Source organism: Dermacentor albipictus, chromosome 10 (assembly GCF_038994185.2).
Source record: "Dermacentor albipictus isolate Rhodes 1998 colony chromosome 10, USDA_Dalb.pri_finalv2, whole genome shotgun sequence".
NCBI classification, from domain to species: Eukaryota; Metazoa; Arthropoda; class Arachnida; order Ixodida; family Ixodidae; genus Dermacentor; species Dermacentor albipictus.
Window position 1 is genome coordinate 58,065,539 of NC_091830.1, and position 27,857 is coordinate 58,093,395.

General features: G+C 43.1%; 2 protein-coding genes across 5 annotated transcripts in view; one reads left to right on the forward strand and one right to left on the reverse strand.

Annotated features, from left to right (window-relative positions):
- LOC135896013 (uncharacterized) overlaps nt 1–27,857 on the forward strand; it is a 209,738-nt gene that overhangs the window by 61,396 nt on the left and 120,485 nt on the right. The window lies entirely within an intron of this gene.
- Nucleotides 1–27,857, reverse strand: part of LOC139050926 (uncharacterized) — a 45,440-nt gene that overhangs the window by 12,626 nt on the left and 4,957 nt on the right. The window contains exons 4-7 of the mRNA XM_070527788.1: nt 25,136–25,259; nt 17,774–17,811; nt 12,801–12,887; nt 3,227–3,305 (exon numbers count right to left, since the gene is read on the reverse strand). Of these exons, the coding sequence (XP_070383889.1) occupies nt 3,227–3,305; nt 12,801–12,887; nt 17,774–17,811; nt 25,136–25,259 (328 nt within the window). The remainder of the gene's footprint in view (nt 1–3,226; nt 3,306–12,800; nt 12,888–17,773; nt 17,812–25,135; nt 25,260–27,857) is intronic.

Here is a 27,857-nt window from a genome sequence, read left to right on the forward strand (position 1 = left end):
ATTATAAGGGGTGGCAGTTGTATTCGTAGATGTGAAACCGAGCTACGAAAGTCATATAATGCATTTTATTCTTTTGAAGTCGCACCTGCTAAAAGAGTTTGCAAATGTATATGCTAGAAAACCAGGTACACCAACTTGTGTCGTCAATAATTGAATGTATTGTAGGAATAGAGAATGGAATGAGCTGTATGTGGTTGTTCAATTCTCTGTAGTCTGCAAATAGTCGGAGGCTTCCATCTTCCTTGGGTGCTATGATTATCGGCGATGCATATGGCGATACGGGTGGATGGAGAATACCTGCGTCCAACATTTTCACAAGCTCGTCATTCAGCCATGCTTTCTAGTATCAGATGAGTTTGCAAGGTTTGCCCCACACTACGCTTGTGCCATGTAATTTAAACTGAACTTGAAAGTTCGTAGCACCTGGAGGACAGCCTCCGCAATAGTATAATTCAGAATATCTTATAGGAATGTCATCTTCTCTCTTCAGAATGCGAATTTAGTTCTCATTTCAGATAGATGGCGGCTCATGCACATCTTGGCTCAAAGACTCAGTGCCATCACAGTGTATCTTAAGCTTCAGCGACTTACGTCTGTACAGGAGAATACAAAGTCATATTGAATATCTTCTGTAACCAGTGCAAGTGTTCCTGCAGTTCTTGACTAGTACTTAAGCTTTAGGCGCATCCATTCGTAGTGTTTCTTCCACGCCCATGTTAGGATCGCATGACTGTTTTGCCTGCGAATATGTCCTCTGCTTTGCCTTTGCTTCTTTGTATAATTGATACCGAAGGTCTGCTTTCTAGAAGAGCTCGCATTGTCTCACCGTCCGGTTTTAGATATTTATGAAGGAAACTCGATGACACAAGTTATACCGTCTCTTCTACTGTAGAGACATATTTAGAATTTTTCTCTTCTTCCTCCTGCACTTCGTCTTTTGACTCTGTGGGTTTCTTTACGGGAGTACAGGTATTGCGAAGCTGGCGCTGAACTTAGACCTGCCACGTTCTAACACCAACGAACGCTTCCCATCCAAGCAATTGATGCTTGGCGCCCCTGCAACGTTTGGCCTAATCTTCTGGCTTCGCTCAGTCCAGTAATTTGGAAATGGTTTTAGTAAATCTGAGAATGCTTCGATCGTTTTCGGACCTTTTGCTAGAACCAGTCTTTGCAAATCTGTAGGTAAGCCGTGGATGATAAGCCCAAGAAGCGATGACAGTGATAGTCCCGGTTAAGCGAGGAGATGTCGCTGTTTGTTAAAAAAAAATATTGGAGTGGTTTGCTTGATTCGAAACGGTAGAATAGTGCCTCATGCTAACGCTCAACGGATTCTTACTGAAAGTCAGAAGGCAACTCTCCTTCCATGTAAACCAAGGTTCAGGATCTTGTTGCGAAAGTCGCCAGTCGTACTGCTTTCTTGCTATCCCGCTAAGGATTGGTTGCATGTTTATTACTAGGTCTTCATGACACAGCTATCCATTGTTCTTTGCAGCTTGTTCATAGAAAACTAGACTGCCCCCTCGAATGTCAGGTGAGCCATCAAAGCTTAAGGACGTACTATTTTTGCTGATATATTTCCTCGCCTGGTTAAAGCGGAAGCCATAGTCTCAATAACAGAGTTCCTATGTCAAATTCGGTCTTGTTGAATTGATATGGCTTGAAGACTTTTCGGTAGCTTGTTAGATGACGCTTCTCTGAGCATACTTTTTGTAGTACTGTCACCACCAGCTTGTTAAGCAGATGTAGTGGAATGCTTATTTGCACGGAATCTCACTCTAGAACTTCCTCTGAAGAGAGTCAGGTTTCATCCAGAATAAGATTCAGAAGCTCACCTGCAGTAACGTGTTCGGGGAGGTCAATGACGGCTTCACACTCGACTTAACAATGTTGCTGCGGTTGCCCACGAATAAAGTCATCCACATATTGGTTCTTTTTGCCGGCAGCGCCAAATTATCCAAAAATCTCGCACATAATCAGCAGACAGAGTAGTCTGCACGTCACCATTTCTACCTTCATTTTTTTTATCATCCTCTGCCCCCAGCCTCCTTACTGAGGAGTCATCTTGTGTTCTTCTACAAATGCCTGGGCACGCTTCATACCTGAAGAGTGATTCTTGTTTTCAGGTTTCAAGTAAACGTCATAAAATAGAAAAACAAAGTATATCTCACGCCCCACTGCCATGGCGGAGCAATGGTCTTCTTTCAGATGCCGAAAAATATATAAATACGCTCTGTGGCTCTACTGCCAGTAGCACCGTAGTGGCGGGCCATTTACCTTAAAGCGGCCGCGAAGTTCATGCGAGCGGCGACCATCGCGCTTCAATGCTCAACTCTTTATAAAAACGTTAAGCAAAGTGTCAAAGCTCAGTTGCTAAAAACTTCAGCGCACGCGTTCGAGTTGGCGCGTAATGCCAACCAGAATGGTGGCTGTAATGTAGCTCCTACCTCGACGAATATACGCCTTTCTTATTTACAAGAACAGCGCATTTTAAAGGCGGAATTCGTTCGTAGCCTGTGTGTGGGATCAGAACTGCTGCGGTGCGCAAGTGGGGAACCATGTTCGAATTTATTTATTATTCCACGGGCTGCCTTTCGAACAAAAAAATTAGGTAGAACATAACAAGTAATGTTGCGCAGATGAAAAATATAGGTGTTTTAAAATGTGATTTAAAATAGAGTAGTCTTTCGCCGCTTAGCACGAAGTCGCGGGATCAATTCCTGGCTATGACGGACGCATTTCAATGAGGGCGAAATGCGAAAAAAGCGGTGTGCCTAAACTTAGGGGCACGTTAAAGAACACCGGGTGGTCAAACTTAATCCGGAGTTCCCCACTACTGCGTGTCTAGTCAGGTCGTGGTTTTGACTTGTCAAGTGGCATAATTTTTAAAAATTGTATTGTGTGTCTACCTGTAATATAACAGTTGGGAAGGTAAGTAAATAATGATGAAACTAATTACTTGAAAGCAACAGATAAATAAATTGAAGTTTCTACAGTTGCGATTAACACAATACATGTGTTTTTATCCCTATGAAAGGCTCAGGCTAGAAAAAATGGCGCGTGAAAGCTGGAATTCTTTATATATGACTAAAATTTAGCGAAAATTGGTGCAGTTACATTTGAGATACTTTCATTTTGGACGTTATCATTTGATTATTAACCCGTTGACTTCGCCTTGCTTTATATTGCGAGCAACTCAGTTCACTTTAAAAAATATACACATACTTACCTAAATCGTAGCCGGGTATGCAGATGCCATTGCGGCATAAGCCAGCTCCTCCAGTGGGTTTTCCGCGTTGGTTTAATGTCTGCGTTTGTCAATAACATTTATTTCTGAATCCATGTGAAAAGCACTATAAGCGCTATGATAATATGATAATGTAATATTGTCAATGTATCCATGAACAGAACCACACAGTAGCACACTGTGTTTACCAAATGTTTTTTACAGGACAAAACTTCGAGTGGTGACACATTTGTTGTTAACATCAAGTTTAATGGGAAGACGATATGCTTTTCTTAAATGCAACTTCAGACAAGCAGCGCTAGACAAGAAAATGACAATTAGCTCTCTCACGTAATGTAGTCTGCAACGCCACCAATCACTTTTTCATCATTAACAGCCTGTAGCAATACGTCAATTGATAACAGTCGCTTTAAGGAGTCTTGTATGCTGCCACCTATTACCTAGTGCCTAACTGAAAATTACGGGTGCGCGAATATTTCACCTTTTGAACAGAGATGAAATATATATGCATATATTACCTATAGGTATTGGAAAACAAATCATGCGCTTATGGTATTGGTCTACACAAGTAAAATCTAGCTCTTCCTGTCGTGGTATAGTCACGGGATGCGGATTTGCCTCTACGTAACCCACAAGCACAAAAAACCACATAGATTCAAGACAGTCCGGATAACGCTTTATTGAATTGGGTGGCCATGCCACGCTAATAAAAGTAGTGTTCTGAAAAAAAAATGCCCCATTTAAACTAACATGCCTAAGCATGAAAAAGTGAGCGTGGCCTCCTCGTAGCTGCGGTGTCGGGGCCCGAAATGTCATTGGAGCGGGTGTGCTTTAGTAGTGCTCTTTCCGTAAATAGTGTTTCGTGGTGCCAACCGAGCAACGCAGCCGTATCCAGAACTGGTGGTTACTTAAGTAATGAACTAGATGGCTGGCTGTGCATCCAGCATAACCCTTTCAGCACGGTGTCTTCATTAGGCCCGATATTTTGCGATTGATAGCCCATGCGCTGCGGTGCGACGGCCGACGGTGAACCGAACGGCGCCAAAAGCAATATCTCCATAAGCATGAAAAGTGAGCGTGCCATTCCCACAGTTGCGGTGTCGTTAATTTATTTTAAAGGTTTTGAGACTTTCGAGCATGTGTTTTATTCCTAACTACGCTACTGAGAGTTTTAAACGCCTCAATGATGTCCTCAGGGGCATGCCGTTCATGTTTGCCAATATGGAGAACATGGTGTGGAGTTGCGCATTATTCTTGAAACCCCTGTGGCTCCCCTGTGAACCTTTAGGCCGAGCCTGGTCAGATTATTGACGTGGCATTTTGTGAAAGAGTGATTCTACCTTTGAAATATTTCAGTCATTCACCCGACGCCAGCTCCATACATCTCATTCTCTCCAAGGTCACAGCAAGCAGTGGATTTCCAGGTCCACAGTCGCTGCTCAACCTTTAGCGCGTTTTCATTGTTTTGAAATATCAGCGGCTTTTCATGCATGCGTATGACACGAAGCTGAAACTGCTTGAGTCCCTCCTTTAGAACAACAAACCCTCTTCAGATGATCTAGTTCACCTTTATTGATATTAACAGGCCATTCATCAGCAACTCTTCTGGTGCAGCACCATGCCATCATGGACATCGCGGTTGCTAGCTCGGGCTGCGCCATCGCTGGCGTGATAAAGTAGTTCTTTAGTGGTCTATAGAGAGCGGCGCGTCTATTTATGCGCAAAACGAAATTAATTAAAGTAAGGATACGTGCTGGTTTGCCTGGCTGAGAAGCACATTTGGGCTTCATTCAAGGAATGTCTATCATTATTTTTGCACACCATAAACACATAATTACCTAAGCTGACTGATTGGACATGTTGGTAAAATATAATTACTGTCTGACATCCGCGTGCACTGCTAAGACATCGTGAAATGAGTCATCTTGCCATCCTTAGCTTACAACTAACATTCACCGCGTAAAAGGTGCACACAACATTATTGCTGGCACCCTAAAAAGCACCTGCAAGCCCAACGAATAAGCTTTGTGAACCTGCTGCCGGAAGACCTTCAAGAATGAGACGTGGCCAGTTCCCACTCTTGTCGCTGTATTAGCTATCTTGCTAATTTTGATTGTCAACGCCGACGTATTTTCCTTTTAGGCATATGTTCGCCCGATGCAACGTCTCATTTGAAACAATAGCGCTTTTGGAAGCCCTAATTCATATTTGGTATGATTCCGGCATGCAGCATTTGCACACCTTGTGGACACGTGTACTTGTTTATCTTTATCGGGAAGTTTCTGGAATGTTATCGATGCATCCATCCGCTTTCTGTGACCCAACTTCGTGAAATCTTATTGCATGTATGAGCGACGCGAGTAATGTAGAACTTTGTGGAATACACGCGGGTCCCAGTGATTACTCTGGAACATTCGACGGCTGATGCATAAAAGCCGACGCGCTTGACCCGCTGATCAGATTTTAACGATCGCCGACTGTGTTTGCCCCTATCGCCGTTCTTTAAGTGTAGCCTGCTTTTGAGGGCACAGGTTCACGCAAAAAAAAAGTTTGTTTCGTCTTTCACAATATTGCTACTGTGTTCTCTATACGTCACTACCACGTGACATTATTTAGTTCCAGAATATCTGCAGAGAAAGGAACTTCAGACTGCGCAACATCGACCATCAGGTATATCTAACTTTACATATGTACTTTATACGTGTAACAATCGTCGACTTGGGACATTGGAGATTTTCCAATGGAGATGAGCCACTGGACATGTGTCTGAAAAGGCGGCTTCGGCCATTGGACACGGGCATCTGAACATGTGATAGCTCGTAGGGACCCGAATAGACCAACAGAACAAGAGGCAAGAATTGACGAAATCATCTACAGAAAATTGAAGTTTGTTGCATAAAAGCGAAAAGTTGTGGCAGAACCCATCTTACAATTAATGTCAGCGATAATGCCGTTACCCCTGAACCTATGCAGCCACATTAAATAGTGCCACCACTCATGCGCGTTGCAGGACGAGTGTATGCAACGGTACTACCCGTTTTTCATTTTTCTCGGCACGCGCTTGAGCAGCATGCATCGCCGTCATGAACATGCGCGTCACATGGGTAAATCTTTATTAATACAAGACTGAAGAATATTATGCGGATTCGATTCGGTAGAGCATTAGAAAAGTGTTTCACAATTTTGTTATGGTTAAAGAACCGGGCATACCCAGTGCCTTAAGTTGGTGCCAAGATGTACATCTAATTAGGTTGGGGGTTTTTCTGGGCAATATGGTGCACAGTAATGTTAAAACGAACACAGGAGGTGAAGAAAACGCGCAGGTGAAATAACACGTAAAGACAAGCACTAGAAACAATTTCCAACGGGTACGGGACGAATCCTTACTTTCCTCCGTTACAAGTAGCGTGGCTTCAACTTTGACGTTTCGCATATGTCTATCTGAGGTGGGAGTAAGCTAGATTAATGAAACACAATATATACGAACTTATTCAAGTGCTTTGTTGTTGTTTATATTTGTCGCGTCGTTCTTTTCTACATATTTCTTGTGTATATTTATTGTAATCCGCGCGATCCCTTTGATTGCTGTTCACATAACAAACTCGGATTTAGGACCAGCTCTCTTGTGCTCGCGTGTGTTCTTTTTGTCACCTGCGGTAACCATATTAGCCTTAAGTTCGTTGGATACCGGCACGCATACAGTGACGAAAATCAAGCGATTCATGTTGCATGAGACAGGTTTACCGAAGAGCAGCTCGTGCCTATTGTAATATGCCCAGAAGCGCTAGCTAGTTTCGCCGTTAACTTCGATCCCGGTTTCTTCAGCACAGCAGCCCCTCTACCCATTAAAACTCAGATTACCCAGTGACAAAAATGTGCTTCGGTCAGGAGAAACGGTTAGAAATGCGCATGGATATATAATTAGCTAAAACTTATAGAAGGATTCTTAATATGTTAATCGCATTAAAGTTGGTTTGTAGAAACTCCCCAAGGACCCCACCGGGAGACTTGTCAATCTATACACTCGGCGATTCATTGGAACAAAGTAATAATCATGATGATGATAGCAGATGTGCAAGAAAGGACATTCGACACACTCCCCGCCCCGACAAGAAAGTGCTATAGCCATACCGCATGCGAAAATACAGTCCGGTCACCCCATCGAAAATGAGAAAGGTCAGTGGGCTAGTCTTCACAGGAAAACGTCACAAAGATGGTGTTGCTCACTTGTTTGTGTTAGTTCCTCTTTTGACTTGCTTCCGCCTCGATCAGCTCCACTACCTCCTTGCCTTCACCAAGGCACAGTTCATTTTCCTTCCGTTCTTATAATACCCTTGTTACATAAAGACGTTATTCAGCGTTGAGTACCAGGCGCATTCACGGCTTTCGTATTTGGCCTTTGTGGCAATGGTGACAACACAATGACATGTCATGCAGCGTTGGTGTAGCACTCGACAAAGGAGATCTTATTTTGTTTTATCGCCAAGTTGACTTTGTGCATATTGCGTGCGGGTCATATGCCATCTAGTCCTTGCTCCACGTGGCAGTGCGGTTCATGACTTACCGGATATCTCTATTGGTTGTTTGCTTTCGCAAGAGCTACCGTTTGGCTTCAGTACTTGAGAAAATTGAAAAAAAAAAACACTTCTAATGAGAATAATTTTATGTTATAGGGCCCCTAAGCGTGCAGTGAGTGGAGAGCGTTGAGCTACAGACAGATGAAGATGTCGGTAACATAACACTGAAGAACTCTACTGGAAGTGAACAATTTTGCATTGCCGCTACATCACTACATAGCTATGTTACATCAGTGCTAATCTGAATAAAAGACGAAATTAGTCGTGAGGGAAAAGGTGCCGAAATAGTTATACCCATTTACGGGCCGTCGGTGAATTTTACTCGGTTACAATATTGCATTGTCATTATAATGACGACCGGTACTTCTCGTTCTCGTGCTTTCGCGCATTTTTTGGTACCAGTAATGGCTGCGGCAGCTCCAGTCCATCTTTAAATTCTAGCCTGTTGTATCTTTCACTGCTAGGAAGCTTAGAGACTCAGTTTGTCTGCATTTGTGCGGTAGATATAATAAAAATGGTGCCTGGCAGTAGCGTGTTGCTACATCACGAAGGCGCGGCTTTCATTTGACGCAGTCATCAGGCAATCAAAATTATTTGCTTGTGCAAGAAAGCATTGAAAGTGGTGGTGGTTGATTTGCTATAGACACATCTTGTGACTCTGATGTGCCAGGCTAAAATGACAATTCATGTATGCTACGACAGCGAACGAAGCGAAATGGGTGGAATCTTCTGCCAACGCCTTCTCGTACAGAATTTTTGCGTTTCTTAGACACATGTTGGGAACTTACGTTCCCCAATTCATATATAGTTTGATTCTGCGTAAAGTGCGCTATCCAATGTGCAACGAAAACATTTCATGTTTAACACATTTCTGAATGTCGCATTATCATCATCATCTTCTTCTTCTTCTTCTTCATCATCATCATCATCAGCCTCCTTACGCCCACTGCAGGACAAAGGCCTTTACCATACTTCTCCAACAACCCGGTCATGTACTAATTGTAGCCATGTCGTCCTTGCAAACTTCTTAATCTCATCCACCCACCTAACTTTCTGCCGCCTTCTGCTACGCTTCCGTTCCCTTGCAATCCGATTCGTAACCTTTAGTGACCAACGGCTATATTCCCTCCTCATTACATGCCCTCCCCATGCCCATTTCTTTTTCTTGAAATCAACTAAGATGTCATTAACTCGCGTTTGTTCCCTCACCCAATCTGCTCTTTTCTTATCCCTTAAGGTTACACCCATCATTCTTTCCATATCTCGTTGCGTCATCCTCAATTTGAGTTGAACCCTTTTCGTAAGCCTCCAGGCTTCTGCCCCGTAGGTGAGTACTGGTAAGACACAGCTAATATACACTTTTCTCTTAAGGACAATGACAACCTGCTGTTCATGATCTGATAATGCCTGCCAAACGCACCCCAGCCCATTCTTATTCATCTGAATATTTCCGTCGCATGATCCGGATGTGCCGTCACTACATGCCCTAAGTAGATGTACTCCCTCACCGCTTCCAGTGCTTCGCTATCTGTTGAAAATTGCTGTTCTCTTCCGAGACTGTTAAACATTACTATAGTTTTCTGCAGAATAATTTTTAGACCCACTCTTCTGCTTTGCCTCTCCAGGCGAGTGAGCATGCATTGCAATCGGTCCCCTGAATTACTAAGCAAGGCAATATCATCAGCAAATCGCAAGTTACTCAGGTATTCTCCATTAACTTTTATCCCCAATTCTTCCCAATCGAGGTCTCTGAATACCTCATGTAAGCACGCTGTGAATAGCATTGGAGATATCGTATCTCCCTGCCTGACGCCTTTCTTTATTGGGATTTTGTTGCATGCTTTATGGAGGACTATGGTGGCTGTGGAGCCGCAATAGATATCTTTCAGTATTTTTATATACGGCTCGTCTACACCCTGATTCCGTAATGCCTCAATGACTGCTGAGATTTCGACAGAATCAAACGCTTTCTCGTAATCGATGAAAGCTATATATAAGGGTTGGTTATATTCCGCACATTTCTCTATCACCTGATTGATAGTGTGAATATGGTCTATTGTTGAGTACCCTTTACGGAATCCTTCCGGGTCCTTTGTTTGACAGAAGTCTAAGGTGTTCCTGATTCTATTTGCGATTACCTTAGTAAATAGTTTGTAGGCAACTGACAGTAAGCAGATCGGTCTGTAATTTTTCAAGTCTTTGGCATAACCTTTCTTATGGATTAGAATTATGTTAGCGTTCTTTCAAGATTTCGGTACGCTCGAGGTCATGAGGCATTGCGTATACAGGGTGGCCAGTTTCTCTAGAACAATCTGCCCACCATCCTTCAACAAATCTGCTGTTACCTGATCCTCCCCAGCTGCCTTCTCCCTTTGCATATCTCCCAAGGCTTTCTTTACTTCTTCCGGCGTTACCTGTGGGATTTGAAATTCTTCTAGACTATTTTGTCTTCCATTGCTGTCGTGTGTGCCACTGGTACTGTATAAATCTCTATAGAACTCCTCAGCCACTTGAACTATCTCATCCATATTAGTAATGACATTGCCGGCTTTGTTTCTTAACGCATACACCTGATTCTTGCCAATTCCTAGTTTCTTCTTCACTGCTTGTAGGCTTCCTCCATTCCTGAGAGCATGTTCAATTCTATCCATATTATACTTCCTTATGTCAGCTGTCTTAGGCTTGTTGCTTAACTTCGAAAGTTCTGCCAGTTCTATTCTAGCTGTAGGGTTAGAGGCTTTCATACATTGGAGTTTCTTGATCAGATCTTTCGTCTCCTGCGATATTTTACTGGTATCCCGCCTAACGGTGTTAAATCCAACTTCCACTGCACACTCATTAGTGATGCCCACAAGATTGCCGTTCATTGGTTCAACATTTACGTTCTCTTCCTGAGTTAAAGCCGAATACCTGTTCTGTACCTTGATCTGCCTCTATTTTCCCTGTTACCGATAACTCATTGATCGGCTTCTTATGTACCAGTTTCTTCCGTTCCCTCCTCAGGTCTAGGCTAATTCGAGTTCTTACCATCCAGTGCTCACTGCAGCGCACCTTGCCGAGCACGTCCACATCTTGTATGATGCCAGGGTTAGCGCAGAGCATGAGGTCTATTTCACTTCTAGTCTCGCCGTTCGGGCTCTTCCACGTCCACTTTCGGCTATCCCGCTTGCGGAAGAAGGTATTCATTATCCGCATATTATTCTGTTCCGCAAATTCTACTAATAACTCTCCCCTGCTATTCCTAGTGCCTATGCCATATTCCCCCACCGCATTGTCTCCATCCTGCTTCTTACCTACCTTGGCCCTAAAGTCGCCCATTAGTATAGTGTAATTTGTTTTCACTCTACCCATCGTCGATTCCACGTCTTCGTAGAAGCTTTTGACTTCCTGGTCATCATGACTGGATGTGGTGGCGTAGACCTGTACAACCTTAATTTTGTACCTCTTATTAAGTTTCACAACTAGACCTGCCACCCTCTCGGTAATGCTATAGCATTCCTGTATGTTACCAGCTATATTCTTAATAATCAGGAATCCGACTCCTAGTTCTCGTATCTCCGCTAAGCCCCGGTAACACAGGACGTGCCCGCATTTTAGCACTGTATATGCTTCTTTTGGCCTCCTAACTTCACTGAGCCCTAATATCCCATTTACTACCCTCTACTTCCTCCAATAGCACTGCTAGACTCGCCTCACTAGATAAGGTTCTAGCGTTAAACGTTGCCAGGCTCATATTCCAATGGCGGCCTGTCCGGAGCCAGGGATTCTTAGCACCTCTCGCTCTGGACAGGCCGCCATTGGAATATGAACCTGGCAATGTTTAATGAATGTCTCGTCAGTACTTAAAGCATAAGTCAGTATTCGCTCTCTCGTTCCGTCTCTTTCAGAGCTTGTAAAGATATTAACGCTAATAACTTGGTGGCGATTGCGTGGTAGCTAAATTCACTTCTGCATTCAAGATAGCTGTGTTTCCGAGTTTATTCTAGTCAACATGGAAGTATTGCAGTGAGAACGCTAGTGTCAATTTCTTCGTAGCCCCATCATGGGAACAATTACATATAAAAAAATTGTCTAAGAAAGCTGCACACTTTGTAGCCTCTGTGGGGCGCCTACACAAATTGACTAAGTATCACAGTATTTGTAATAAATTGCTAATCGCCGTTCTGAAGACAAATGGAAAAATTTGGAAGATTCTGCATTCTCCTTAATAATTGCTCATCAATGGCCCCATTTCAATTTGAGAAATACTTATACTTTCTAACAATCCCCATATGGTTGAAATCATTAAAACGCCCAGCAGTACAGCGTTGTCTGAATGCCTTGGGCACTCGGGCGTTCTCTTTAGTGTGTTTTTTTACCTTCATATACATGAAGAGCACATACCCGAACTATATTGCAATCTCTTTCCATGTCCAATAGTTCTTTTGCAAGGAACCTGGATGCGCAACGACGCAGTAGCATAGTTTTGACACGGAATTTGTTCGCATATCTTATTGAGCCTGGGACTGACTCTGGGGCATCCGTTTACTTGATGAGGTTAATGTATGATGAATTTGTCTCATATCAAATTCCATCCTTGGTTTATTTCTAGAAGTCATGAGGATACTTACTCTGCGGCGCAATTACTTCAGTGTATGTGAGGCGAATTTACATTAACGTTCGTCACTTCACTGGGCCATAAATGGCACTTATCTTCCTTTAGCCTGATGTTTCAGGCACGTATTAACATTTTATGATTGCACCTACTAAGAAAATAAATAGGGTTTCACAAGAGACATACTGGAATATCTTGTTTCTTAGTAATTTCAAAGTAGAGCACGTAGTTATTAAAAATAGGAAATAACATCTAAATAAATATACAAATGATATTGTGAGAACTGATGCAGATACGATCTTTCTAGAACGGGTAGCAATCAATTATTGGCACCGTCTCTTCTGGAGCCTGGACCTCCTTAAATGATAGGCATAAAAATACTTACTACACATGGTGTCCCGTCTAGGTAGGCGATGTTCCTCGGCCGGTAGCCCTCCGAGCATGTGAAATTGCACGTAGTTGCGTATCCTTCCTGGAATATATATATATATATACACAATCTAAGTTAATTGCAGCACATGATAAAAAGAACAGGGTGTTATTGTTTCTCGTAATTATCAATATTAAACAAGGCGTCCGCATCAATTTAGAAATTCCGGCGTCATTACGGCGCCTAATCTTACTCAAATGCATAGCTGCTGACGCTTTCACTCTAATATTGCAGAATAACTGTTTCTTAGTGCGTTCGGTCCTTATGAAATACTGGCGTTTCAAACAGGTAAACGGCCTCCGTATCGCGCACTCCTTGTACCGACTTCCCACTGCGGCTGCCATGTTCTCATGTGAAGATTTGCCTGCGTTATACCAACCGTAGGCTCCAGAAAAAATCCCAAGGATTTTTTAGGATATGACTGGCTCTCGCTACGCCTCACATCGTTGTGAGAGACAGGATTGTGGCTACTGTTGCAATATTTCAGGCCTTGATTTAAGAGTTAAGATGTGGCGACTATGGTTATCATACCCGCATGTTTGGTCGGTAACCACGCTGCAGGCGATTTAGTCGTTTAAATTATTGTTGCTTATAAATAGAGCCTGAGTTTGCACTATTTTCACAAAAATGAGTCGAATGCTGCGCGGATGAACCGCCCTTTATTTTCGCATTGTTTCTGATTGGACGCTGTACTTGCCATATATGAAAGTCGGACCCACAACTTTCGGATGTTCAGGTTCTGGGCTTGGTTTCCACTGACGGCACATTATTTTTGTCCTTTTCCCTTTCCTTTAACTTATAATTTATATATTACCGCTAAAACCAAACACTTTCCTCCATGCTTTCCTTGGTTTCATAATCTCCTTGCTTCATCTTTTGGCGACTTCAAAAAATTGGGCCCCTTAGTTCTCCACATTTTCTCGCTAGCAGGCGTTAGTGACAAGATAATAAGGATTCCTTATGGAGCTGGGGAGCTCAGGATTCAGCCGGCGGTGGTTCTAATGTGTAAAAACAGAATGGTGGGTGCAGTAAGGGAAATCGGCAAATGAGGTCGAGTGGTGCCGGCTCAGTTACTCAACGAAAGGGCGTAGGCGCATTGCAGTCTGGCTATGCCAAATTCTATGCGCTGCAAAAGAGAACCTGACAAACGCTTCAGGAATGCACAAAATAGAGTACCCTAATTACACCTGTGAATAGTGATACAATACTGTGAGCTGGAATAGCATAAGTCAGTGTTCTTCCACTGTGTGATGAATGAGGGCCAGCGTAGCTATGTGGGCCCTTTAATGGCAAACTGCACAAACTGCAGCTCCGGCGATGCTCGGCCGGTATTTGCCATTTTTCATGATCGGCCCACGTATGGCGAGTGGTTAACGCCTGGGTCACCTCCACTGAGGGTCGGCCGGGCATTGCACTATCCTCGGGATCGGCTCATGTATGGGGAGGTTTGTGTCTGCTCACGGACACAACCCTGCGTAAACTAGACCTTAACAGATACGCTGAAAAAGTGGCTAAGTCTTCGTGTTTCCCGATTCAATTACTTCAATAATTGATTTAACAATGACGACGACGAACGCGGGAGCAGTGGCAGGAGTGCGTTCGCGCGGTAGCGCCAAGGGGTGCCAACGAGCCAGCTGTGGAAGAAGACGACGACGCTTGCACCAGTCGTGATGATGATAGCGGTGTGTTAACACACGGACGCGATCCTGGGGAAAGTAGCCCTTAACGTCTTCGCTGTAAAAGGAAATTAAAGTAGAATAAGGCTCAAGTCCCGGTAATTTATTAATATTGTTCCCAACATCTGCCCCAATATTTTTCACTCACTTTCAGTCCCCCTTTCACAATTATCCGTGTAAGTATCGGACTTCAATTGTTCATGTGAATTATAATAACAGCGAAACCACATTCAAACAGCGGAACTGTCGCAACTACTAGAAGTTTTGATAAATTCCACCCCGCAGTGCTCCGCCTATTACATGCGAACTTCTTCGAAGGCACCGTTGCGAATGTACGTTTCAAATTTCAACGCACCTTTCCCGATTACTGAGCACTCCCGTTACACCTGAAGTGAAGATTTCTACTTTTGTAGAGATCTGGCTCGGGAAACAGCTGTTTCCTTCAATAATCCAGGTTTTTCGTTATATCGAGCATGGGCTATCTTTTCTGAGAGGCAGGGCCTTATGACAGAGGAAACGGCTTAACCGGCCTTATCAGTGATAGTTCGCACAAGCAATGAAAGCACTGCGGTTTCCGAAATTTACCTCAGGCGCAGTTCTGTCCGAAAGGACACACGCCCTCATAGCTACCTGCTTGGCCGTACTTACAAGCACAGTGTGAAGCCGAACACATGCAGGAGTAGGAGGTGGCATCTGCAAATCGCTGTACGTTTTCCTCGCATCAACACAACGACGCATGTGCCAGAGCAGATGCAAAAATGTTCGCATAGGCTGTATGAGGGACGCAGTCGTACTGAGGCACCTGAACGGTGTTGCGCGTGCTCCAGAGTGTGTACGGCCACTAGGACGTACAGCAACGACGTAATCGGATATGTAGGTTGCATTTATTCACTCATCAAAATGTTTAGAGGCCTAAGATATCTATGAGCTACTGAGGATCCTATGGTCTAATTTTCTACTCTTGTTCGCTCATTCTTCACAGTGCACCTGTCTATTTTGCAGAGCTTTTCAGGGACTAGAGTGAAGAAAGGATACTCTACTGATGGTGCCTGATTCTGCCCTGCACCACTCGAGCCCACCTTACTCTTGGATGGTTGGGGCTTCTGCGATTGTTTAAAGGTCCTTGTATTGGACACTGTAAGGAGACAGTCATGTTTCGCTGTGGCAAAAGGAGTTATATGTGCTTCTGTTTTGCTGGCCGATTGTCTTACGTGAACCATATGTGTCGAACGCAGGTGGACTGGAGGTGGGGGTGGTAGCCACAGCGGAGCAAACGCGAAAGTTCTGCAACAAATTGCGCACTTGTTGACCTGATAACTCCTAATAAGCAGTAGTTTGATTTCTATAGTATATACCCTCTATATCATAGGCAGCTTTCTTAAAAACGACCATTCCACGTAGAATAGACAAATTTAGTGCGCAACTACGCCTCTCATGACGGCACACGTAAGGTAAAATTTTAGCCGGAGGGGTCATACGTGCGCGAAAATGGCACTGTCTGCGCAGGTCACATGCGCATGAGCCAGCATTAGCTTATTTCCTCTCCTCAACGACAGCATACCAATGCATTGGACATTTCCTTAGGAAAATGTTACATGCCTAACTTTGGTGAGAGCTACTAGACGTTTTATAATCTAAACTTGTAGTTCTCTGTGCCTATTCGTAGTGAGCCTGCCATTATCAAAGGGGGTTCGAGGGGCAGAATGCGAATTGGCATTCATGTGTCTTGCTTCCCAAGTCTCGTCATCTTGTTTCTAGACAGTCCGTGGTTGAATTCGGGGGTGACATTACCGAGAAAGGATGGAATTTCTACCAAAAGTGTCCACTCGTACGGCTTTTACTCCTGCTTTGGGTTTGATGTAACATTTCATTGAGTGAGCTTTCTCAAATATGGTCCCTCCCACTCCGATTGACAACCGTATTGTCGATCCATACCTCTGTGAGCGCTGAGCGAAAGGCTTAATAGAGCTCCAATTGCAACTTATGTGGTAAGGCAATAGCATCATCTGTGGAGAGGCCACATGAATGGTCCAACAACGACCTATTTTCTCTTAGTGGTAACAAAGTAAGCCGCATGGGCAGTACAGTTCCAATGATATGAGGGATAAAGTATAATTTATTTTATTACCAGTGATTTTAACAAGCCCCTCAGAATACGAATTTCACAGACAGAAAATTCTGAAGTTATCAGCATGCACAAGATATAGTGATGAATCTGCGTCAACGATAAGACATAATGTGTAACAAAGACGACATGTGCATTCTTAAAGGGAAGAACATTGTAAATGACGGTCACCCTACAGAGTGCATTGAGCGCGTGCCCACGATATAATCGATCGCTTCACCTCTCACCGTTATAAAACACGGACATTGCGTGTGGTCGACGCTCACGCGGTATTGTTCAACTTCTGGTTCCTTGTATAGGGGTCCTGAGCCATAGAGATGTCGTAACGTTTGTCCTAGGTGACTCGTAACATTTGTTACAACTAAATCATTGATCCAATTATATATTTATATAGACAAAACTGCTAATTCTATCAGCACTTTCGACAAGTGAACATGGAGCCCTTTGATGTTAGGTACTCTTTTTGGATATGTGAGAAGTACCACAATTTGATGAGTGAACTGACGTTGAACTTAGCAGCGCAAAATGTGGAAAGAAACATTGCAATTTTAGGCATGACTCACGTTCACCTTTTCCAGTAATTCAGTTTAGGAAGCCAATTTCTGCTACCTTCCTGCATAGTACCTTCAACAATTTTTAACCACTAAATATACGGTACAAACCGCATGGCAGTAATGCTTTTTTAGTAATTTTGGTTACCACGTAATGGTAACCAAAATGGTTACCATTACGTGGTTCCTTTTGCTTTGTTTATATCGCACATGGAGTTGTTCGTGCAACGGCTGTGCTATTTTAACTGAGCCATAAACAAGTAAGGTGTAGTTGCGAAGCTGAGCACCTAATTAAAGAGTTCCAAAAAATCTAAAGCTGTCTTTACGGAGGGGTTGCAGACGGTATCAACAATGTAACTACATTTTATAAGCTCCACGAGCGTTAGACCCCCAATAATTCTCTTCATAACAAATTCGTATTATGTGATCAAAGATTGCCATTCTGGATTTTTTGTCCTTTGTTGCTCTTAACGAAGCGTGATGACGTATCGCATGATCAATATTTTATTTGAATATATTATATGCCAAATATTCTCGATAAAAGTAAGCTATTCAAAGGTATGACGGTGCACTTACGTTGCGGTACACGTTGTCACACCTGCCAGGACGATTATCTGGAAGACAACCAAAGGTACTGCTCAAACGCCACGTTTTCTCTTGTTGGTCACGCCAGCTTAACAGTAACAGAAACAACCAGCACTGATCATTTCCTAAATTTCGAAAAGAGACGTATTCAAAATTATGTACACTACACGATGTGCTACTGATTTTCGCTTTCAGGCGCTTTCTGATCACCATACAAAGCACTAGAAAATCCTATCTTTGCAGCAGCCTAGCATTCTTCATACAGTATTTTTTATTTGACGTGCTAACATTAGCAGTCCAATGGACGGGAGTAGCGTACACATTGTTAGCGGTGTCGATTCAGCAGCAGAGGTGGTCAAAGGCACCGAAACTCCGGTGAGTAGCTTATTTTTGTCATGTTGACTCTTTAGGTCCATCAAAGATGCGTCACCAGCATTGAAATCAGACAGCGAGGGCAACCAAGTGCAAATCTGCATTAAGGTGGACTTCCCCACCATCATGATTAGAGTAAAACAGCAAAGGGTCTATGTGTGTGTATATATATATATATGCAGGTGTGGCCAGCCTGGTGCAGTAATTATATGAACACATCAATCAAACCCCGGCCCTTAGTCTCCAGTAGCCGCGAAGCAACTAACCATGGCTGCGGTAAGACCTGTGACGCAGCAGAGGGTGCTAAGAATCCCTGGCTCCCGACAGGCTGCCATTGGAATCTAAAGCTGGCAACGTTTAACGTCGGAACGTTATCTAGTGAAACGAGTCTAGCAGTGTTATTGGAAGAATTAGAGGGTAGTAAATGGGATATAATACGGTTAGTGAGGTTAGGAGGACAAAAGAAGCATATACAGTGCTTAAAAGCGGGCACGTCCTGTGCTACCAGGTCTTGGCGGAGAGACGAGAACTAGGAGTCGGATTCCTGATTAATAAGCATATAGCTGGTAACATAGAGGAATTTCATAGCATTAATGAGAGGGTGGCAGGTCTTGCTGCGAAACCTAATAAGAGGTACAAACTGAAGGTCGTACTGGTCTACGCCCCTACATCCAGTCATGATGACCAGGAAGTCGAAAGCTTTTATGAAGACGGGGAATCGGCGATGGGTAAAATCAAAACAAAATACACCATACTGATGGGCCACTTCAATGCCAGGGTAGACAAGAAACAGGCTGGAGACAAGTCGGTGGGGGAATATGGCATAGGCTCTAAGAATAGCAGGGGAGAGTTATCAGTGGAGTTTGCAGAACAGTATAATATGCTGATAACAAATAACTTCGTCCGCAAGCGGGTTAGCCGAAAGTGGACGTGGAGGAGCCCGAATATCGATACTAGAAATGAAATAGACTTTATACTCTGCGTTTAACCCTGGCATCATAAAAGATGTGGACGTGCTCGGCAAGATGCGCTGCTGTGACCATGTGATGGTAAGAACCCCAATTAGCCTTGACTTGAGGAGGGAATGGAAGAAACTGGTATATAAGAAGCCAGTCAATGAGTTAGCGGTAAGAGCGAAACTAGGGGAATTCCGTATTAAGCTACAGAACAGGTATTCAGCTTTAACTCAGGAAGAAGACTAAGTGTTGAAGCAATGAACGACAATCATATGGGCATCATTAAGGAGTGTGCAATAGAAGTTGGTGGTAACTCTATTAGACAGGATACCAGTAAGCCATCACAGGAGACGAAAGATCTGATCAAGAAACGCCAATGTATGAAAGGCTCTAACCCTACAGCTAGAATAGAACTGGCAGAGCTTTCTAAGTTAATCAACAAGCGTAAGACAGCTGACATAAGGAACTATAATATGGATAAAATTGAACATGCTCTGAGGAACGGAGGAAACCTAAAAGCAGTGAAGAAGAAACTAGGAATAGTCAAGAATCAGATGTATGCGTTAAGAGACAAAGCCGACAATATCATTACTAATTTGGAAGAGATAGTTCAAGTGGCTGATGGGTTCTATAGGGATTTATACAGTACGATTATCACCCACGACGATAAGGTGAGAGAGAATGGTCTAGAGGAATTGAAAATCCCACAAATAACGCCGGAAGAAATAAAGAACGCCTTGGGAGCTGTGCAAAGGGCGAAGGCAGCTGCGGAGGATCAGATAACAGCAGATTTGTTGAAGGACGGTGGGCATATTGTTCTAACTAAACTTGCCACCCTATATAAACAATGCCTCATGACCTAGAGCGTGTTGGAATCTTGGAAGAACGCTAACAGAATCCTAATCCTTAAGAAAGGGGACGCCAAAGACTTGAAAAAACAATAGACCGATCAGCTTACTGTCCATTGCCTACAAAATATTTATTAAGGTAATCGCAGATAGAATCAGGAACACCTTAGACTTCTGTTAACCAAAGGACCAGGCAGGATTCCGTAAAGGCTACTAAACAATATACCATATTCACACTATCAATAAGGTGGCAGAGAAATGTGTGAAATATAACCAACCCTTATATATAGCTTTCATTGATTACGAAAAAGCGTTTGATCCAGTCGGAATCGGACCTTCAGCACTCATGGAGGCATTACGGAATCAGGGTGTAGATGCGCCATATGTAAAAATACTGGAAGATATCTATAGCGGCTCCACAGTCACCGTAGTCCTCCATAAAGAAAGCAACAATATCCCGATAAAGAAAGACGTCAGCCAGGGAGATGCGATCTCTCCAATGCTATTAACAACATGTTTACAGGAGGTATTCAGAGACCTGGAATGGGAAGAATTGGGGGGAAAAGGTAATGGAGAAAAACATAGTAATTTGCGATTCGCTGATGATATTGCCTTGCTTTTGATATTTGTGACAAAAGGCTGTTAGGTTTATCTACAATTTATATGAAGGTAATGATATCGCTAACAATATTTCCTAAAGTGGCTTACCTTCTGCAAGCAATCGGAACCACACGTGTGACGAACTTTGTTTATCGAGTTATAAATGACCTCTAGAATATCAATACGTGTCGACTTTTCACCTATTTAACAGACTATGCTACAAGACAGAGGCAATCACCAGGTTATAAATCTTGTTACAACACATGTTGACTGTTCCAATATTCATATTTCCCAGAACTGTGGTTTAGTGAAACAGGCTGACTGACATAATGTACCCCAAAATTCGCTGTTGACTTTTGAAACATACTTTCATTTAAAAAAAAAACCTTTCTTTAGTGAACATTGTGATTTTCCATTCTTTAAATATGTTCTTTGATCAACTTTCGTCGCTGTTTTGTCATTATAATTCTTATACAATGTTTGCTTTCAGAGTTAAGGGAAGTGTCGTGCCTGTGATGGCATGCCTATTAAGGCGTTTTATTTCGACTGTAGTGCCACCATTTTTTATTCTTATTTTGTGTAGTTACATGTGTGCAGTGATAAGATCTCGCATAAGAGAACTCATTGAATCTAGAGAGGAAAAAATATAATTGTCGAGTTGGATTTCTTACATGTGTAAATGTGCAGCCTGTTCTTTAAGAAAAAAGAAATCGTAAAATGTAGAAGAAAGAACACCCTTGAAAAAGAGTCATAAATAAGCATAGAACAACATGGTTCAAGTTAGCACATATTGTCGAGAGAAGCAGTAGTAAAAAACAGCGTGGGAAAGCCTACGGTAACAAAGAGACAGAAAAACCAAACTTTGAGTATATCGATCTGTGTGGTTTTCAATTCCTAGTAACATGATCAGGCAAATTTTGCCGAAAGCCGACTAAATCTCAAGCAAACACAGCAAAGAAAAACAGCTTGCAGTGATGTTGCGGATGATTTTGAAGAATAAAATAGCCACCCCTGACTTCTTGGATTGTCAACTACACGAACCATCTCCGTAGTTGATGTCATCAAAAATGTTTGTGGTGTCTGCAATGACTCGTTTTTGGTTGCTGCGACCACTAGCACAATAAAATAATCAGTCTGATTCTGTAATGAGTGTGCCATGGCAGCAGCAGAGACTACGACAGGTAGGAAAAATAGTTTTAACAGCAGAAAGGCCAAAATCTTCTGGCCAAATCTGAAACCTAGCGAAAAGGTTTTTGTTACCTTCATGTTTCCAGAAATAAAGCAGGAGCGGTCAAGAAGGGAAGTCTGGTTACCTGATCAGCTAAGCTGAGTTTCTTTGGTACTGCTCTCTTCAGAACGAGGTCGCAGCCTCGATGCCGGCCACGCCAGATGCCTTACGATGTAAGTGGAATGCAAATAAGATGATCGTTTACCGTGCACAGGATGCACGTTAGACAACGCAGGCTGTCAAAATTAAACCATATACCTCGCGACGGCATTTATCAGAGTCACATCGGGGTGTTGGCTAGCAAACCTCACGAGTCACCATGTTTAAAGGAATTCTCGTGCTGGTGACAGACACTACGGAAGCACTGATAACCGAAGATGATGTAAAAAAAACTGCAAATAAATCTTACTCCAACTTCTGTGACGCAGGTCAGTGTTAAATTTATAGATAGCGATGTAGCCGAGCAAATTCCCAGATAATGTTTCACAGTGAGCTCATGTTATGCGTCAAGATTAGGCGATACAGCAGGCCCATGAGGTTTGATGAGTGAGAAGCACCATCCACAATATATGACCTAATTTAAAACACTGAAGCGAGCCTTCATCTACACTAGTGCTAAGTACACCCAACCACAATGTCACTTTCACTGTCATGTTAAGAGGGTGACCGAACCGCACCAGCAGCTATTTTGCGTATCGAAATGTATTTTATCATTAGTTACTGTGCCAGGTAAAGAAGCGACCACTCAGGTGCCACAGGTCAACTGGCGGGTAGGTAGCAAACGTAAGGCTGGCTTAGTTAAGGTTAGGTTAGGTAACATAGGTTAGGTTAAGTAGGCACATTATGCGAGGTTAGGCAGGTAAGGTTAGGTTAAGAAGCTAAAGTTAGAATAGGTAGGTTACGTAGGTTAGGCTAGGTTAGGGAGGTAGGTAGGTTAGGTAGGTAGGTAGGCAGGTAAGTAGGTAGGTAGGGAGGTAAGTAGGTAGGTAGGTAGCTTCCTGTCGCCTATTATTTTAGACACCTGTAGTGAAAGCAAGCGCATGAAATACAACAAAATAAAACTTTGCCTTGGTGCATAGCGGTCCTATGCCGTAGGCATTGCAACATGCAAAAGGTGCATGTGCGGTAAGTGTAGGAAGTCAGTCTTGTGTTAGCGGTGGTGAGGGGCTGGGAGAATTCAGAAGAGTACGAATGTATACACAGGGTGTTACAACGAATACTTCCAAAATTTTTTAAAGGTTGCCTTGGCGGATATCACAATTCTGGTAGGTGAGCTGGTCTATTCGAAACGGCGGACAATACTTGCACAAAAATTGAGATCCGAAATCGACTAATAATAAGAAATCACTAATTCAGTTCTAACTAATTACATTATGGCCCATTTTGAGATTTACAAATTGTAGCCGCGTTGTTCGCAAGGCGGATCCACTTGGAACGAATTTTCGAGGTGACACAGGTTCGAGATATAAATTTCCGAACTTTGCGGAGAAAGGCATTGGCGTTCGAGTTAATTTGTCAAGAAAACGTCGTTTCCTGCACTGAAGCACGCAAGCAACTGGAACGGCAATGCATTTCGCCGCAAACTTCGGGAACTAGTATCTCGAAACTGGTGTCGTCCTGAGAATTCGCTCCAAGTAAGTTTTTTTTTTCTTCAACTGCGAGGCTTCTCATTCGAGGAGCCCGTGTCGGTTTCCTTTGCAGCAATTGTGACGATTTGGTGGATGTCTCATTTTTCCCTACTTCGCGCTACTCTCTGCTAGCCACCTGGTTAGCCCAGATGGCAGAGCGGCTGCCCCGGAAAGGCGGTGCTCCCGGGTTCGAGTCCCTCATCAGGACGAATTTTTCTACAACTGCAAGGCTTTTCTTTCGAGCAACCCGTATGAGTTTCCTTTGCAGCAATTGCTACGATTGGGTGGATGTCTCATTTTCCCTTTATTAACAACTTAAATTGTAGATCCAGGTCCCCAAAGAGGTGTGAAATAATTGCAATGTGTTTCTCTCGCATTTACCTCTAAATCACTAGTGAATCTTTTCTCACTTTAATCATGCACACTTCTCTCGTGCAAAATTTGACTGTCTGTTTCAGATGTTGGACGTGGGAGTCACATGCTAGTTTCTCGTCTTCTCTCTAACCGAGATCTCGCGCTTTTGGACACGGTGCTCGTGACTGACTCAGATTCACCGCCTTCGTAACGCCGCCATTGGGATTGGACCACATTCTCCTGTACTTTCTTCGTTGCAGCAATCGGCAAGTTGAAACTGTACGAATGCTATCGTCGATTTGACGTAGACGACGGGACATATACAGACACGCACGGTGGTAAAATACGAAGTCGCCAACACGTCATATTTCGTGTTTATCTCAGTTACGCCCGTGAATACCTATGCAACAACCAATATACTCCGTCGCGTATAGTTTGGCGTGAAACGGATGTAGTATAAATCGCATTGCCGTCCCGCAATCGTCGTAACTATCGTTGTCTTCTTACTGCAGTCGTAGCACATGCATATGTTCGTGTCACACACATCTGCTCTACTTACATGAACGCGTTGGTTCATCTATCAACGCTTTGCGGAACGCGAAGCAATGTTACTGACAGGTACCCGCTAAATTCAATGCATTATATCTATTCGCAGGATGCTTGCTTTAGTTATGTTCTTTTAATAGATATATCTTTCGACATCACATGAACATAGTCACAGAGTTATATGTTCAGAAGCCGTGACAATCCCTTTATGGGCGTGTATTACGTTACAGAAGTTTTCAACCAAATTATTTTTTGTTATAAATGATGAATAAGATATAGCCGCGCACGTTCCGTGAAAGTTTGCATATGCCAAAGTCTTCGATTAGGAGGCATATATAAAGTCAACGCGTAAGTTGCTTGGTTTTTAATAAGGCACCAGGACATTTTTCTTGGATTCAACCGGTTTTCTTTCCTAGAGAATTTACGGTGCTCCACATCATCATAGATTCTTGAAACGTACTTTAAGCTCGAGTATTCATCATGTCACTGATTTTATTGAGGTGTATTTGCTTAAGCTGTTACTTACCACTTGATGAAATTTCTTCGATTCAAATGGCCTTAATATAAAACGATTTATAAACATTTCATAAACACTGTATAAAATGACATTCTGCGGGAATTAGAACTCGCGACTTTATTGTAGAAAAATCTACACGATCGTACTCTAAAGTGTACCCATCTGATGTTTTACAAGAAACCTAATATTCTATCCAATAAGTATAGTGCTGTCTGCTTTGGTAATTACAGCCGACGTTGGAACAAGCACACACATACCTCACAGGGTGAAATGGTACTAAATTTTTAAATTTTAGAAAACTTACACTCAGGTACTTGACATGTTCCGTTCATACATCTTCCGTTGCCCCAGCTGCCCCAGCCGTTGCCCCAGTTGCCCCAGCCGTTGCCCCAGTTGCCCCAGTTGCCCCAGCCGTTGCCCCAGTTCAGCTGTAGAATTGGGAGAAAAACAGATCACAGTTACCGTAAGAGAAATAAAAAGAGAAGCGCCTTATATATTTTATAAGGATATACATTTCTGTTCAAGGCTTTGTGTGCAGTATATGCTACAAAATTACGGAATTCTTGTGATATAGTATAGTCAAAATATAAAAAAATGTTAAATACTAAAGACACTATGACAGAAATATTTACATGCAATGAGTGACTACTAAAGCAAGAAGGTGCATCGCCTTTTTGGAAATGAACTGCTGCATGAAAAGCTTATATATGCAAATATTTTTTCAAAGGGAAAGGTGACTTGACGTGGACCATCGAACTCTGGACCCTCGAGCTCAGATTAATTTTCTTTGGAAAGAATAGCCATATTCAATCCGTCCTTTGGTATTGTCTTGAATAGAGGGTATGCTTATCCAACATGGAGGTATGATTTATTTATTTATTTTGATTTTATGTTCCCAAGAACAGCTTTAATGATAAAATGATTCATTGAATGAAGCATTCACAAAATCCCCTCTGTTCATTATGAGATGAATAAATTATGCTCTAAACTAGTACAATTATTTAAAATTCGATCGGTTATAAGGCCTAAATGACCATTTCCAGCATGAGATTATAGCCAGGACTATCATTCCTTCGCAGTTATCGCGTCGGTATCCCCTTCACCAATGTATTGTCTTGAAATGTCATCCAATAGAGGCTTTGTACATAATAAAGAACTTAACTTTTATGCATTCTAGCTTCATAAATACTCGCAATAAATGGTATGCACAGTTTTCCACATCTCTTTTCATTGGATTGGCATTCTGTGCTTATATCAGGCGTTTCGAGCATATCTGTCTTTCTATCCTGTCACGCAGACTTAATGCTCCAAGTTGTCGACAAACTTACGCCACTACATATGGGCTCGTCATCGCGATGTCCTCATGGTCATTTCACCTCTACATTGCAGCTTCCTCATCTGACTGTAGTGAATATGTCGACGTCATGGTGTCTACGTTAATCCAGCGGCCCTAGTTGTCTGCTTTGAATCGCTAGGTTTGCGCGCGGGGTACGGATACCGTAGTGGTCGCTGCCGCTTCGTCATTCTAACTTTGGCATTCTGCTCTCATGGTATCGTCATCATGTCATGTCATGCTATCAATGGTATGCAGTGGCCATGCATCCGAAGACACACCATCATTTGAACGCCGTTGTGGTCGCTCCGTCCTAGGCACCCCAGGTTCGTAATTTGGTTCTCGTCATGCCGTTTTCGTCACGCCTTCTATGCCTACATGGCATAGCTTGCGGACGAGGGTCGGGAGAGCCAGTTCGCTCTTCTGGACCAAGCCCAGCGAGCCGCTCGTGCCAGTGGGGCCCTGGAATAGGGGCTCCAACCACCGTGCTTTATTTTATTATACGCAATAAAGCTTTTCTCTCTCTCTCACTATGCCGACCTAGCGCCCAAGTTGTCCAATAGCTTGAGTCAAGGGCATGAACCACTAGGTATGCGCTCGTGTTCGGAATACCGTCGTGGTCATTGCATTGTCATCAGTGCAGCTTTATCATCCGAATATTTTTATTTTATCACCGTCACGGCGTCGTCATACGACAATGCATTCGTTGACACGCTATTACCGTGAAGCTGTCGCGCTTGTTTGGTCTTGTCACTTCAATTTCGTCATTTATTTCACATAATGCCATCGTCATTACGCCTTCTACACTTACCATGTGGCCCAAGTTGTCAAATAGCTTGAGCCACGGGCGGGAATCACTATGTTCATAGACCACAAGACCATGGTCGGGATGCCGTCGTTATCATTCAATTGTCGTCACTGTAGCTTGATAATTCGACTCTCGTCAAGCCATGCTCGTCAAGGCATCGCATTCACAAAATCTTCGTGATGCCTGATAACTTGGGAGCTGTGCTGGGCACGTGTAGAAAAAATCGTGCTAGTCGCCGAACAATTCCTCGCCGTCAGTACAACTCCCAGCGCTGAAAGAAAACGAGTAATCAGCTCCTGTTGTTCTACTTTCTTAAATTTTCTGTTATTGAAAACAATGTTTCCCTAGTATGCCCATAGCACTTGAATGGCGAGGTCACACCATCGACTTGCATGCATGCCAATCTTCAACATTTCGTGATGTTTAGTGCCAGTTGAGACGGTAACGCAATTGGAGTGTCTGGTGGTAGTGTTGCCGTGTCAGTCAGTGCCGGCAATCGGTTCCAGGTCCATGCAGGCAATTATCTACCCAGAATTGGAGGTAGCGCGTATAACTTCAAGCACTCACCTCGCGGTAAAGTGTGCAAAACAAACGGTACTAAATACGAGAATTCGTTGTGCAGCTGTGGCAGATGAAGCTCGCCGTCTCATTACACTTGAATATTCAGATCTCTTGCGCAGTTCGTCCAGTTCGTCCAGGTCAACCTGTTTGTCTTTCTTATCAACACATTATACACGTCCGTCTTAAATCAACTCAGTAGCGGATGTACTTTACCAACTCAAGCCACTATAGGTATGTACTCGCAGTCGTGATACGATCGTGCTATTCCATCGTCGTTATTCCAGCTTGGGAATTACTCTTACCATGCCATTGTCGACACGCTTG